At 38.5% G+C, this 15,972-nt stretch overlaps 1 protein-coding gene, 1 long non-coding RNA gene and 1 other non-coding gene across 4 annotated transcripts; 1 reads left to right on the forward strand and 2 right to left on the reverse strand.

The window, feature by feature from the left end:
* Positions 1-455: 455 nt before the first annotated feature.
* Positions 456-9,932, forward strand: MCMDC2 (minichromosome maintenance domain containing 2). The gene is made up of 14 exons (XM_030943522.1): positions 456-555; positions 642-772; positions 864-923; positions 1,240-1,435; positions 2,388-2,510; positions 2,677-2,784; positions 4,043-4,171; positions 4,691-4,922; positions 6,595-6,800; positions 7,113-7,279; positions 7,621-7,797; positions 8,525-8,667; positions 9,188-9,297; positions 9,760-9,932. Exons 1-14 carry the CDS (start codon positions 456-458, stop codon positions 9,924-9,926), a joined length of 2,049 nt encoding a protein of 682 aa, XP_030799382.1. The 3' UTR covers positions 9,927-9,932.
* Positions 9,933-10,985: 1,053 nt separating this feature from the next.
* LOC115901143 lies at positions 10,986-14,355 on the reverse strand. 2 transcript variants are annotated; one of them, XR_004060523.1, is made up of 4 exons: positions 14,228-14,355; positions 12,658-12,768; positions 11,737-11,842; positions 10,986-11,324 (listed from the first exon to the last, which is right to left on the reverse strand). It is a non-coding gene; the product is annotated as an uncharacterized LOC115901143 (long non-coding RNA). The 2 variants fall into 2 exon arrangements; XR_004060524.1 differs by having other exon boundaries at positions 14,240-14,320.
* On the reverse strand, positions 11,395-11,473 carry LOC115901504. The gene has a single exon (XR_004060559.1). It is a non-coding gene; the product is annotated as a small nucleolar RNA SNORD87 (small nucleolar RNA).
* Positions 14,356-15,972: the final 1,617 nt, after the last annotated feature.

Genomic DNA, 15,972 nt, shown 5'->3' on the forward strand with positions numbered 1-15,972 from the left:
GGGTAGGAAAGTCAGATTTTAAGAAAAGGGATGTTGCCCAGTTTTAAACTTTTAACAGCTATGACCAGCTTCTCAAATAAAAGAGATAAAATTTGAAGTCTTACTTTTGATAGACTGATTATAAAATCTGCAGGGGGGGTTAAATTAAACAGACACTTTAATTTCATGGTTTAGGGAATGAGGAGAGTGAAATAATTCACCAAGGAAATGAAAACACTAGAGCATTCTTCCGAAATTTACTCTAGAAATACAGTATGTGTCAGTCATTGGAAAGAGCTTTGAACTGAATTTTAAAAATCCTTCAAGAATTGCCTAGCTTGAAAAAGAGACTATTTTAATTTTGTGTGGCTTTGTTAGTATGTTCCTTTATTGTTACTGTTATAGCATGGCCATTGCTATCATAATTTCTTCATGATTTATTCCCACAGCTGGATCAAGTGTACAGATCTTGGAAGATGGATCCTGAAATACAGAAAATGAGGGAAGTTGTCCTTGTCTACCTTGACAGAAGTGGTGGCCTTCAGAAATTTGTGCATGATTGTAAAAAATATAATGGTATTACTCAATACATAGTCTGTTGAATTGATACATAAGGTTATGTTAACAAATCCATTACTTTAAAATACTTTTTGTTCTTACAGACTCAAAACAAAGTTATGCTGTTTATCGTTTCATTATTTCAATTAATCCATCTGACATTGCTGAATTGGATGCAACTCTTGGAAACTATATTCTTCATAATCCCCTACAAGCTGCACAGATTTTTCAGTCAGTAAGTGTATAACAGATGAATAGGCAAAAGTGCATCATCTGCATTTTAACAAGATTTTCCTTTCTTAAATGAAGTTATTTTTCCATCACAGGTATGCTTCGTAGCTATTAAGACACTGTCATTAATTGAACAATTGCAGACAGAAGCCCAGGTGAGTCTGCATTGGTTTTCTCCATTTAGATCTTGAATCTTCTAAATATAGTGAAATATTAACAAATATCATTGTATTAAATTTTCATTTTTCCTTTGGTTGTAGTATTATTTGAATTATTAATAATTAAAAATAGCTGGAAGTCTCACCCTACCACATTGCAATTGTGAGGTTAATTAATATGAAACCTAGTTACTCTTAATGTGTTTCTGAAATTTTTTAAGTTATGTATCACATTGTGTGTTTGTCCATAAAAAGTAAAGCAGTTGTAAATAAAAATATGTTTTTATATTAATGTTATTGTGTCTCTTGCTAGATCAGTATATTGCTGAAACCAACACATTTGCCACCTTTACCGAGTTATGTTCTGAGTCTTTCTGCATATCCCTTTAATTACACATCTCAAAGATTTTATATGTCTGAAGGGATAGTGATTGCAATGGGAACTGTAACAAAATACACACAAGGAGCAAGATTTCTTTGTACTGAGGAAACCTGTCCATTCTCTGAAGGTAGTAAAAAATATAAAAATTAATCAGTACTATTTCAAAAGCTTTTAAATGAATTTGGTAATAAGACATTAAAAACCTAGCCTAACAGAATTATTTTCCTATATAGTTTTATTGCATATGCATAGATTTTTGTAATGAACACAGGAGGATTTTTGTTAATTGAAAGGAGTGGACTTGCTCAGCATTATTAAATGTTTTGAAAGAGCAGCTATGCCAGCAATCCCTTTTCCTAATGCTGAAGATAGTTTATAGGAGAAAACATAAGTCACCTGTATAACTTGAATATATTTAATATCTTAAACAGCTTAATACTTAAATAACAGTAAAATATCTCAAAAGTAAATAAGCTAAACTAGTAACATACCATTTTCCTTGGAAACTGTTTGTCTATAAAAAACACCACAGAACAATATGCTTAAGTGGCTGGCAAAAGCTTCTAGCATAGAACAAGTGATGCTTTGATGAGTAGTTGACTTGTGTGGAACTACTGCTTTGGGTAGTATCACTGAACTGCTTGCAACATTGCAGAAAGGCCCTAAGTACTTTCAATGCTGGTTTTTTGCTGCTTCTGTAAGAGACCACACAGTTATAAAAGAGATGCAAAATCCAGAGTTTGGAGACTGCAGTTTAAGTCACCCAGATATCTTAAAGAGGACACGTACCTCTAATAGTGACTATCCATATCCCATGTCGTTCCCACGGCAGGCAGAAGCCGCAGTGGCTCAGTCCTCAAGAAAGCCTGGCCAGGCTGTTCATCTTGGGAATGTGCAGTGGGAAACTGCCATCTCGTGGCCAAACACAATAAATCACATGGATTATTTTAGTGCCATATGTAAGGGAGGCTCATCTGAAGAAGCACATAATAAATTTAGAATTTCACTGTCCAGTATTTTAATTTAATGCCCTCCTTTTAAATGGTTGGTAAATTATTAAATTATTACCCTTTTTTTAGGGTTTAGGTGCATCAGAGTGCATTGTCCTGGAGCTACAGAGTCTGCTACAGTGAGGACTGATTTTGTGTGTAGCTTGTGTTCTTCACCATTGCAGGAAGACATGAAATTTAGAGTACTTGGTGGTAGGATCTATGTAATCTTACTTTTAGATCTGGTAGTTTCCTACTTCTGTTATATAATAAGTAAACAAAATATTTAAGTGGAAAAAGTCCACTTAAAATACACCAGTCTTTTAAAAAGAGATGTTTTCAAGAGAATTAACCTTTTTCTTTGCCTTTGTTTTGAAAGATAAACAAGTAGTTGAAATGATTGATGCTAAAATTCTGAATGCTTTGAAAGGATATTCCATTGATAAATCACATTTTAGGATTCAGGCATTTACATTGTTCTTGAGAGGTAAGCTGAAGTTTGGAGTTCTGTCAAAAATATTTTAGAATTGATCTATAATAATCCCTTGCAATTGTAGCTCGATTTTTTTTTTTTTGCTAAAATTGTGAAAGTAATAATTCATATTGCAGTTCTTTCTGTACTCCCCCCCTTAATTTTATAAAATTAGCTAGGTGACAAAGCAGTGTGCACAGGTGATTGCAGAGTGTACATAGCAAAATTCTTGTGTCACTTTTACACCTCCATTTAGTTAAAATCCCATGCCCAGCTCAGCAGTGTCTTATTATAACTGTTGCTTGTTTTTTCTTCCTTTCTACTTCCTTTGGTCATGATGTTCTGTACTAACTTCATGTATATTTAACATCCTTACTCAATCTAGCTATTTTCCACATTCCATCAGGATTTTTGGCTTCTACTACCACTACCATCCACCACAAACATTAAGTGATTTCTAATGTTAATATGCAACTAAAATCACAACTCAGCAACCTACTTCCATTAATTCTTAAAAATACCCCAAACAAACACAGAGACAAACAACCAAAAATCCTCATCCATTCCAAAAGCCTAGGGAATTATATGGTTCATTTATTGAAAACTAAATAGAAAGGACTAGTAGTACTAAAATTATAATAAAAAATTATAGAACAATCTATGATCAAGATACTGAGGGTTGCATGCAGTAAATTTCTGCTGGCTCTAGTGCTCAGTGTGGTTACAGTGTTTCTCAGGCTGAAATTGAGATCTGGTTCGATCTAATTCTCATTTTCAAAAAATAAATGGGATTTGGTTTCCTAAGGTGCACAAAAATATAAAGGTTCACAAAGCTATTTGTGGCTCTTTTTGAAATCTGTGCAGTTTGTATCTCCTTTTTATTGTGTTGGGTTTTTTCTCTGACATTTTATAGGACAGTGACTCATAATGGTGATGCCACAAACTTCAGAATAGGAAATATACTTGCAAAACACTATTCATTTTCTCTTCAATGCAGGACTAAATGCATTGTCCATCTTCTTTATCATGAAATCTATTTTCCCTAACCTGGTGTGCCTTCCTTATCTTTTGCACTAAATAATTAAAATTGTATGTTTCATTTTATTCCAGTCCATTATCAATCTGGCCTCCAGCTGTTTTGTGCCAATGTTAAATCATAAAATTAAATATTCAGAATGTGTAGAAGTTTTCTGACTATGTCTTTAAAACTGTTTCTATGCCCTAATACATCTGTAGCTTTGCCCCCCTGCAGTTAGTTTTTTATTATTTGCAGATGAACTGGTCAATAAAATGACAATAGGAAACCACTACAGGATTATAGGAATTCCAGCTTGTGTACAAAATGGCCTACAAATGACTGCATGTATAGAAGTCAATAGTGTACAGCTCTATAAACCAAATGGTAAGAAAGTTCCATTTAAAATTGACTATAACAGTGGAAAACCTCCTAGAAAAAAAATCTTGCTAATTGGTAGTTTTTTATTATCTAGAGGTCCAGAGTACAAAACCACTCAGGGACTTTCCTCTTACAGCCTGAAATGTGTAGTTGCTGTTATTTGAGAGTATCTGCTTTTGCCTGATTTCCATGCATTGAGAAATTCCCTAATTATGTAGTAGTTCTTCAACTTCTCTTTCCACCTTCTCCTATCCATTGGCAAGTACTTTGTAATCATATAAAATGAACCTGATATTTCAGTTTGTTTTTCCTTTCTTACTGCATCAATTCTTACAGATCATGTCTGCCACCTTTTTAGAAGTAAAATTAACAGTGTCAGATGCTTACATTCTGAATTTGTGCTTACTATAAAGGTATATTTGTTCTTGGTAAGTTTTTGTATCAAGACTCCAATGGTGATTTGTTCTAACTTACCTGCATAGGCCTCTTTAATGTGTTTGTTCACCTGTACTTTGTTTCCATTAGGTCCTTCTTTTGTCAGTGAGAATTTTAAGTATCTGCTCTCACTGACTTCAAATTCATGCTGGAGGTTTACTGCTGTCCTGGCCAACATCTTTGCTTCTCAAGTTGTTCCACCAGGCACTTACAATACTCTTAAACTTGCAATATTGCTGAGTCTAGTACAGACATGTGAAAAAGAAAATACAGATTATCTGGATCTCTTGATTATGACAAGTGACCCACTAGTAATTGACAGGTAAAGAGATTCCTTTTTTTCCACAGAAATTAGAATTTAAAGTCTAGTCTTTTTAAAGATAATAGGATTGGTCTGACATGAAAAGCTACAGACTTTATTTTAAAAGAATAAACAAGGCTCCAACCTAGTTAAATACTCAATTTTTATTCCTTGGACATTTTTCTTTCACATCGTAACTAGATCAGAACTTCATTAATTATAAAACCTCCTAAAACTCTTGTAAGATTACAGTAAAAATTTAACACCAGCACTGTTTTGCAGAGTTCAAATAAAAGCTCATTCCTCTGAAATCAAAAGTGAAGGCTGTCCCAGAAGCTGGTAACAAAAAAAAAGGGCTCAACTTTTCAAACCTTGTGTCACTATAAGCTCTCTCATCACTGATTCCCAGCTATTGGCCTTTTGAATAAATAACCAGTGTATAAATAGATACTTATGTTTTTATCTCTTTTTCATAAAAACCATTCAAGTAAGGTATCAGAACTCACATGCATCTTTACATATAATCATAAATCTGCTTGTTGTTGCCTTTAAATATTTTTCACTATGCATTTTATGTATTTACCTACTCATGCACAATAAACTGTTAACACAATTTTACATACACTGCAGAAAAGTACAATATGCTCAGATTTACATTAATTTAACCAAAATCACTTTCTCCTGTCAAGATCTCTGACTCAAGATCTCTGACAGGGGCATGAATTTTATTTTCATTTGGAATTTATTCAACCAATTCACTAATATATTTTGTTGTGAAAAAAATCCCAAAACTTTGACCTTTTAAAAATTTAGTTGTAGGAATTAGTTCAAATTTTTTAAAACATGAACTGCAAGATTTCTTTTTTTCACAGGTTAAGATTAAGATTTCTTAAGACAAACAGCAGCTCTGTGTTTTGAGAATCAAAACATCTGGTTAATATTAAAACAGTTGCACACTGTAAATCATGATCAGTATTGTAATTTGTACTATCCTGCATATGCACAGTATTCACTATCAGCAGCCTGTCAAAGTAGGCATTTCCTACATATTTCCATTGCTGCAATACCCTAGTTACTAATTCTTATTAATTTTACTTACTAATTTTCTCTCAGGTCATTATAGTGGGGCAAACCATGCTCTGACATCTTAAAATCATTAAGAAGCTTTGATTGTGGAACCAGACAGACAATTTGCAACTTCTCTGTGCCAAAGAACATAGTACAGGGGATGAAAAAGGTTTTTCATACCCTCTTCCTCCAAAAGAATTGGAGGGGAGCGTGTAACTCAGAAAGGCAGAGCTTACAGGTTCCAGCCTTTTCATTTTTCCCAGATGGCCAGAATTACTAATCCTCTAAAATTTTAAATCACTGGAAAAGTTTCTGTAGAATAGAAAGGGAAGTTAACAATGTGGGGTTAAATTACAAGACGTCTTTGATTTCCTAGGATTTACTTCTGGAACCCATGATTTGCCTTATGTTTAATCCATAAGAAACAGCGTCTTGATGACAGCTGTTAGAAAACAGGCATGAACCTTTTGTATTTAAAGTTAAACAGTTAGTTTTTGATGCTGGTTTCATGTTAAGGATTTTTTGTTGTTGTTGTTGCTTCTAAGTGAGTCTTAATGCTTATCAAGTTTTTTTAGAAGTTAATAATTTAACAATTTATGACTGACACAATTATTTAATCCTCCAGGCTTCTGAATTACAGCTTATGTCTTCTGCCCCGTGGCATACGACACCCACCTTCCAGTGACATTTTCCCTTCTGTGTCCAAAGATAAATATGGAACTGGAAGTGCCAGTATTCAAGCCTGCAGCACTGTGCTGGCCAAGGGTGGCATCTGTTACATCGGAGACTTAAGTTCATATAAAAAGGATAAACTTGAACTTCTACAGTCTGGTAATCTCCCACTCCTAACAAATGAGGGGACAGAACTAAACAATATGCAGATTTAGATTTAAGGCTAGGTTTGTTCCCCAGCTTATGGCCGTCAAATGCTGCAAAAATCTGTACACTGTTTTTAATGGGTCTGTGTAGGACACAAGGACAAAAAAGCCAAGGTCCTGTAAACTTAAATCTGCTACACTACAGACATTCATTAATCATAATTCAGCAAAATCATAATCATGACTGATTTCAGATGTGTGTGGGACTAGAATTTATAGCTAAGCTAAATCCATCACGTAACTGATGAATTTTGTCTTATCCTAGTGCTAGAGAGCAGAACAACAACAGTATTTATTCCTGGGAAGAAGTATGGAGAAGAGGCTGACCAACAAGTCACTGTTTCAGTTCAGACCAACTTTTGGTCCTTTGTAGATGTGGACTCTTCCTCAAAGAAACATATACAAAAGGAGAACTTTCTAATAGGACAGATGGTAAAGCACATGCCTTGTTCTGAGAGGAACTGTGCTATAGCTGTCACTGGTGTTTATCTCCACCAATAAAATAATGAAAGCATTAAAACTTGTTAGTAATTCCCAGAAAGTCACAATTTAAGTAACTTTAAATCAAGTATCTTCTAAAATGAGATAGCTTTCCCAAAAAAGTAGGCGTCATTCAAACAACATTTTACCAAATAGTACAGGTAATTCATTAGATAATCTTGCAGTATAAGTGGATGTAGGATATTTCAGATATAAAACATTGTGATGCTTCTACAAGTCAAAAGCCCAAAATAAAGATGTAGATGTTTTCTTTCTGTGGATCTTTTCTTTAGGATGTGAGTTTGATTCCAGTTAACCTTGTAGATGGTTTTGGGCTCTTGATCTACAATGAGTTTCCTTCCTGTCGCCTGTCTTCTCCTGTTGTACATCACACCTTGAAAAAAGCCATTAATCCTGAAGCTATGCTGTACAAAGTTTCACAGCAGTTCAGAACACAGGACTACGAGGAGGTAACAAATTATACACAATAATTTAGAATTGCATTATATTTGTGAATATCATACTGGGTTTGGCATCAGAAAGTTCTCTCTGCTGTCTGCTTACTTTTAATACTCACTTTCTGCCCTTTCCCCCACCATATTTACACTAGCACTCTTAGGATCATTGACAAAAGCAGCTTCAGATCTTGAAAAGGGTCAGTATAATACAGTTTGAGCTTGTTTCTGGAAAACATACTAAGTTAACATTCATATGACAACAGATCTCCAGTATCTGTTTTTGACCAAAAAGTTTACAAGCAGTCGTAGAAGTTAATATTCCATTCTAATTAAATTGTCAATATCTGCAGCATAACTAACAGATGATTCCCCTATGGAAGTGTTCAAGGCTAGGCTGAATGGGGCTCTGAGCCACCTGGTCTAGTGGAAAGTAAAGTTGGAGGGTTCCAACAGAGTATGGGAGTCCATTGGAGTAAAGTTGGAATGGGACAACCTTTAAGGTCCCTTCCGACCCAAACCATTCTATAATTTTGTTTACTGTCCAAGATGTGTCATTATTATCCTTCATGTTTTTCTTATTCAGTATAGCCAAATGGTGACAACTGTCTTTACTAGTAAAGCTATTTGTAGAATATTGTCCAGCCTGTATTACTATGCCAGTGGTATATTAAAAAGTGGGAAAAAAAGGTCAATTCCTTATTTTCCTGTTAAATATTTAAAGTTCATGCCCTCTCTCTAGTTTATTTTGTTTGCTAGGAATCTTCAAGTTGAACTGAGTTCAGAAGCAGAAAGTCTCATTCAGGGCTATTATCTTGCAAGTCGCAGGGTGAGAACAGATTCCATTCATGGATCAACATTATCAGCCTCTGCTCTAAAAATTCTGTATGTCCTACTTTCCATTTTCAAAGGGAAATTGTGCTAATCTGCTCAGGAGCTTGTTTAATAAAAAGCTGCAAACGATTCATGTTTTGAAAAGTTCAAGCATAAATCTTCCTATTTATGAATACAATTTATTTTATATATTGACACTGTTAAAAGAAACCCAAGTTCAAACAACTTTGCCATGCAAAACAAAAAACCAAAAAACAAAAACCAGCTATTTACAAAACATGTATCATTATTGAAGCTATCTAGGAAAAAAAAAATTTAAATATGTAGAGCTTTATTATGGGAGCAAAAAAATAGTATTCATGGATAACATGCCAAGTTTCACTTTTTAGCACAAGAAGTTCATGCATATGTATTTTGTCAGTGGTAAGTGTAACTGCACAGCTGAAGTATGAAAAAAACCACCCCAGTGTTAACTTTTAATTTATACAAGTGCTTGATACAGGGCAGTACACATTGCATTCATGCTTGCAGTTACTTTTTTATTTCTGACACGCCTGTATTGATCTCTTAGGATTTCCCTGGCTAAGGCTCATGCCAAGCTCAGTTTAAGGCAGAGAGTACTTGAGGAAGATGCAGTGATTGCCATCTTGTTACTGGAGTCATCGCTGACCCTAAAACATGGTAAATAATGCACAACAGTTCCTTAGGCTTGGGTGCATCACTGTCACATTTGTCAGTCTGAACAAATTCTACATCCATTGACTGCAATAGCAGGTAATTTCAAATCAAAACCCAGAACTTCCACTGCTGAGGACTGGTACTGGAGAAGTCTGTCAGTTTGTCTCAGTGCTGTACATAACGAGGCCACAGGCCAGCACCAAGTCTGTCCTTCATACTGGTTTATTTAAGGCATTGCTCTTCTAACACTGGCTCAGGTTAAACTAAGGACAGATTTCCCTCCCTGGGGAAAGCAAAAACATTGTTGTATTAAGCATCAGTCATTATTTTTCACACACAGATTTGGAAGCAAGGTAAGAATTATGATCTAGGATTGCATTGCTATGTAATTTGCATCACAGCTCTTTTTTCCCCCAAAGTACTGGCAAATACCAAGTCTTACAGCTTAATTTCTTCTTTGCCTAGGCACATCTCCACTATGTGTGGCACCAAATCCTGTATTTCCATTTGATCTCAGCGATGAAAACTCCCTGCAACAGAGAGATATTTACCTCATGCAGTGCCACCATCAACTGCTGAAGTTTATTTCTGCCTATAGCCCAGGAATTCACATTAACACTAATGAAGAGTAAAAACTCCACTCTAAGTAAAGCCTGAGGCTTTGGTTTTTTGAGAGGCTGCAGTTAGAAATCCAAAATTACTAAAAACTTAGAAGATAGTTCAGTGATGTTTTACGAAGGAATAAAGCATAGCAGACAGGACTTGAATTAAAAGTTTTGTGAGTTATTTGAAGGCAGGAGGGATGTCTTCATCCTGGAAAGCCATGGCTTCAGAATACAGTCCCAACCAGAACTTCTTTTCCTAGCTACCACTCTCCATTTACAGCTAAGCAAGGAGTAGTTTAGGATTCAGGATTTTTAATAAGACTACAACTATAAATTAAACCACCAGTTCAGATTTTAGTGTTTCATTTCAGCCACCTGAATTCTGCAGTTTTTCTTGTTGCTTCCTTTCAAATGTATCACCCACATGGTTAAACTATGAAAAGAAGATTTTTAATGTTCTTAAAACTCCTTAAGTCAGTCTTTACTTATTCATGGTGTATAGATTTTAAAATATATAAAAGTATTATCATACTGCTTCATGTTCCGTGTCTTTTTTCAGACTACAGCAACATGAGATTAGACAAGGATGCCAGATGCTCCTGCAGCAAAACCCAAACAAAACAAAAGCCTACAAAAAAACCAAAAACAAACCACCCCAATCTGCAAAACCCAATGTTTCTATATTATTTTATAGACTGCAGGGGATAGTAGTGGTACAGTTAGGTAAAAGAATATTAGACAACCTGGTAGGCAGGTAGCTCAATGAGTTCAGCTCTACCTCACTGTAAAAACAAATAAAGAATGCGTGGTAGCAGGTGGTGTTTGGAGCATCCTATGTTTCCCCAGCTACGGGCTTTCCTGTGTTTCATCTTCCTAGTAAGGATATAGCACTAGGCATAATCCTCAGCAAGCCTTGCATCCAAGAGATACACCGTAAACAAAAAGCTGCAGTAAAATTGTCCAGACTTCTGTCAAATCTGGACAAGCTGAATAATTAAGGCTTGTGTTACTCATACCCAGGATACCATCCAGCAGGATCAGAGTGCTATTGCTCCCACAGCCTCAACAAAAAAATAAGCTACTGAAAACAGAAATCCAAGATTTTATTCATACCCACTATTGACACTGTAAACGCTCATTTAGACAACACAAGTTTTCTCACATTTTAGTCTTTGCCTTATTCACTTTTGATCCATTTATTTGATACACTCAAAATTGATACTAAGATCTCAGACTGCCCAGCAGGCTGCTTCTCTTTCTAGAGAGACATTCTACCCTGCATTTCATTCCAGGATTATTCATTTTCAGTGAACAGCTACTCCCTGCTGCACTATGGAACCAAGCAGGATTTCTGACAAGCAGGAAGGACAATGGAAGCATTTCCAAGTGCATTAGAATTCCACATTCCAGGCTGCTGTTTTCAAGCTAAGAACAATAACAAAAATGAGTTAGTTTCCTGTACCCTTAATTAATCTTACACAAAGGTATTACACTCACTGGCATTTCAGATCTCAAGATACACATCAAAAAACATTCAGATGGGTAAACGGCAAAAGTCTCATCATTATGCCAGAAAAATTACTCTTTAAGGGTAGACTGAAATAGAATTCCTTTATAAATCACCATTTTTGAGAAGCAATGTTAAGGGGTTTTCTGCAGAAAGAGCACAACATTTTATCCTTGCTTCTCCCCAGTTTCTCCCATGAGCTCTTGAAAATTAGTAGATTTGTAGCAGTACAAGGAAAGGGTGGTAGCCAACATGGCCAGTACAGGCTTTCCCTGGATGGCAGTACAGCCTGCAGGAGCCAAGCACTGTGACTGTAAAAAAACAACTGACCTCCTTAAACACCCACACTTCCACAAGTGGGTAGTGGACTCTCCTGTTGGCCCTATGTGGACACACAAGGCTGGGAGGTGGTGGTGGTCATCTGATGTCACAGAACCTTGGAAAAAAAGATATAAAATCAGAAATGACAGGAGCAAATCAAAGTGGAAAACCCTACTGATTAGCTGGCACATCAGATATACAACACTGCTCATCACAACATTCAGTTGGGTAAACGGCAAAGGGTCATCATCACTATGCCAGCAGTTTCCTGCCTATGTAAGGCTGCTTTTTCCAGGTACTAACTACAAGGGAATTGGTTAAGTTTGTCTCAAGAGTTATACTTCCATAAACTGAAGCAGAGCCTTGATTTTAACTGCTAAGAACAGAACAGATTGAGTACAACCAAGAGAAAAACAGCTCTGTTTGGGCACAAAATGCAGGCCCCTTTCCTTACATTCAAGCCCCAGATGCCAAGTATCTTTCTACAGGTAAATCTCACTACCACAACCACCTTTCCCTTTGGAATATAATCCAAGATTGACACAGTTGAAGTGCCAGCATGGATTGTGATCTGAACATACGGTTGTTCGCTTAATTCTCTCTGTATCAGCTAACACCCATGAATTCTTCTAATCAGAAGTCATGTTTCCCCAGTTAAAAACTAGCTTCTGTGATACAAGCCTCTCCCTTTTGACTCCTCTGGGATTCTGGGATTGCACCTGCTTTGTTCTGGGGAGCAAGTCTTAGGAGATTTTATAGCTGCCATAATACCTTTTGTTAAGGTTTCAATCTCTTAACCCTACATACAATCAAATTTCTCTTTTTTCCATCTGTAAGGGACTTTGCAAGCCATTAAGCAGCTTCAGAACTCTTGATCTGGATTTCATTATGCTTCCCTCAACATCTTTAAGTACAGTTAGAAATACTTACTTCTGTAGCTCCAGAATTCACGTGGCATCTTTCTGCTTGCAAGGCATGGCAGAGTCCAGACTGAGGATTCCCAAAGCCAGCAACAAACTCATCTTGAGCTTCACTTTCTGCCTAAAACAATGAAAAGATGTTTGATTCAGAGCTCCACTGCTGAGCCAGCAGCAGAAAGCATTAACACTTCTTTGAGAAGAGTAAGCCAGTCCAAAAAACAGGAACCCCATGCTCTCCTTGTAATTACCTGGGACAGAGCATAAGCTGAGATCAAGGTTAAGCAGAGGCATGACCATTTTCCTAAAAAGCTCCAGTGTGAGGAATGACTAATTGCAGGACAAGTACAGTGCTCCTAATGACCAGCCATGCTGGGGAACTCGCTGATGTTTTACCACCAGTTGAACTGAGGTCAGCACTCACACCACAGTCTGTAATGCAGCAGAACATTATCCCAGAGGCTGCTGATACTCCTGGGGCCCTGTCCCTGCCAGACCCCACCAGTCTGGATCCGTGCCTATAACCTAAACAAGGGCATAGTCTGGGTCACCTCACAGCCCTTGCCCAATTCCCTAAAGGATAAAAAAAGGTAATTTATCTTTTGAATTATGACAGGCATTTGCTGATGAAAACGATCTGTCAGCAAAACCAAGTGTCTCTGAATGTCCAATCTGTCATTCCTTTGAAGACTTGATGAGCCAAGAGACAGCTCCAAGTAACCACCACGTGGCACTCAGTAATTAGGTCCATCTTGGTTTCCCACGACACCGGCTCTCCTGGGCATCCTGTGGCTGGAGTGTCAGCCTGAACCGCGCCACCCCAGTGCCCAGGGGAACACAGGCACAGCCACAGCAGCGTGACGATCACTCCTCTTTCAAGCGACAGCTTTGGCTGTTTAAAATAGCACCTGAAACCATCCCCGCAGTTCCTGAGATTACAGCCATTGCTTTGACCTGCCATGTCAAAAAATCCCGATTTCTCACATTAACCACCCGGGAGCAATTCTAATTCCTCTGAGAAGGGCAGAAATCACTCGACTGTTCAGACGAGCACATGTCTGGAGTGCCGAGCAGAACTTGCTCCAAGGAGCACGGCGGGGGTCGAGCGGCTGAGGAATCACACGGATCGCTGCGGATCCACACGGCGGGATCACAGAACCACAGAACGTTAAAGGTGTGGAACGGACCTCAGCGATCATCCAGTCCCAACCCTTTCCCGCCACGGGCAGGGACACCGCCCACTAGACCGGACTGCTCAAGGCCTTATCCAGCCCGGCTCTACACGCCACCATGGCTTGGGGCACTCACAACCTTCCTGTTCCAGAGGCCTCACCACCCTCACAGTAAGGAATTTCCTCCAATACCCAACCCAAATTTCCCGTCTTTCAATTTGTACTCATCAGACTCGGCGGCCGCTCCCACGCCCGAGGCCGGGGCACGGCGGGACGGCTCCCAAGCCACGGATCAGCACGGGCACGTCCCACGCCCGGGCATTCCCCTTCCCAGCCACCGCCTGGGGCTCCTCCGCCAAAGGGAGCCCCGCAGACACGGCCGGGCCCCGCCACATCCATCCACGCACCTACCGAGGCACGCACCCCGGCTGGAGGCGGGCAGGCGCGGCCGATCCAGCTCCGGCTCCCTCGGAAAGGGAAAGGCCGATTCCCGCCGGGATCCCGCTAAATACGCAGCGCGCCGGGGCGGGGCGGGCACGGCGCCTTCCGGCTGCGCGCGCAGAGGGACACGGGGAGAGCTCGGGGGGCGGGGTTGGCATGGGAAGGGAAAAGAAAACAACACAACACAACACAATACAAACAATACAAAACAAAACGATGCGAGTGTGCCGGCGCTGCTGGAGTTCCGGCTGCGAGCCGCCCGGAGGGGAGGTCCCTGCATCTGCTGGTTCCTGCCTCTGCTGTGGCCGCGGGAAATTCACCTGTCCCATCCCTCAGAGGGAAAAACTGTTATGAGAATGACCTAAGTTTGCCGAGATCTTTTAGCTTCCTCCACGAAGAATGCCAACTTTTGATAGCAGTGTATAAACATTTTACAGCACGTGCATATTCCTCGTGTTAAATGCCAAACTCTTGTGTTTCAGCACATGAGGATATGAACTGCTCCTAGGAAATGTAGCACTGGACCCAAACATCAGGTTTGAAGCAAGCAGGTTCAGAGGATCTGTTGTTATCCTGCTGTGTAAGTTTCTAGAAGATAAAAAGCTCTTGCCCTGGTTGAAGGGAGCGTGTTGCCTAAGCTGGTGTCTTCTGGAAGGAAAGGCATAATTCTGAGGCAGAATAAGCTATCTCAAGGAAAAAAAATCCTCATTCATAAATATGGGTAACTTCTTTATCACAGACATATTTTATGAAGAATCCTTTTGCTAGGATCTTTTCTCCTGAGAAGCTGAGAGGCCTCAGAAACGAAATGTTAACGATAATTATCTGCTGCTGTGGAATGCAACAGGTGCATCTTTGATTGGTCTCGTGTGGTTGTTTTTAATTAGTGGCCAATCACAGTCCAGCTGTCTCGGACTCTGGTCAGTCACAAGATTTTATTATTATTCCATTCCTTTCCTTGCTAGCCTTCTGATGAAATCCTTTCTTCTATTCTTTAGTATAGTTATAATTTTAACATAATATATATAATAAAATAATAAATCAGCCTTCTGAAACACAGAGTCAAGATTCTTGTCTCTTCCCTCGTCCTGGGACCCCTGCGAACACAACCACACTTCTTAACTGAAAAACTGCTGTTGTAATTTTGCATGTTCTTACAGGCCTGTAATAATTCCATAAAATGCTGAAAAAGTCTTGGGGATACAGCTACAGTAAGTAGCTAAAATGCTTGCTGCTCTGATTCTCTAGCTGCCTGCAGAGCATTGTCAATATTTAGTTGTAAATACTGCAGGGCTTGTGTAGAGCTCCAGATTTTACCATACTTTTTAAACAAAAGTTGTTCTTGGTACTATTTTTGTTTTCCCTTTTTCCTAAATGTAATTTTAAAGTTTAAAGTCTTCAGAAAGGAGACAATATCTATAAATTCACAATATTATCATGTACAATGAGAAACTGATACAGGTCTTGCAGCTTGCTTGAGTCTGAGATGTATTCTCTGTGCCATCCATTCATAACTTTCCATGTTTTTAACTCTTATTGCTAAAGCATTTTTCATTTTTACAAATTCGACTAGGTTGGAAAAGACTACTGACTTCCTTTGAATGATCACCACCTTGTCAATTTGATAAACATACTAAGTGGCATTTCCTGACTTTCCTTGAGCAGCTCCAGGAATGGTGACTCCACCACCTCCCTGGGCAGCCCATTCCAATGCT

The sequence above is a fragment of the Camarhynchus parvulus genome, chromosome 2 (genome assembly GCF_901933205.1).
Source record: "Camarhynchus parvulus chromosome 2, STF_HiC, whole genome shotgun sequence".
NCBI lineage: Eukaryota > Metazoa > Chordata > Aves > Passeriformes > Thraupidae > Camarhynchus > Camarhynchus parvulus.

Bases quoted from the DNA above. Each gene is read 5' to 3' on its own strand.
- MCMDC2 (XM_030943522.1), top strand. From the start codon at position 456: ATGGATCCTGAAATACAGAAAATGAGGGAAGTTGTCCTTGTCTACCTT. The intron at 1,436-2,387 runs GTAGTAAAAAAT...CCCTTTTTTTAG, and splicing joins AACCTGTCCATTCTCTGAAG to GGTTTAGGTGCATCAGAGTG. The intron at 7,798-8,524 runs GTAACAAATTAT...CCCTCTCTCTAG, and splicing joins GAACACAGGACTACGAGGAG to TTTATTTTGTTTGCTAGGAA.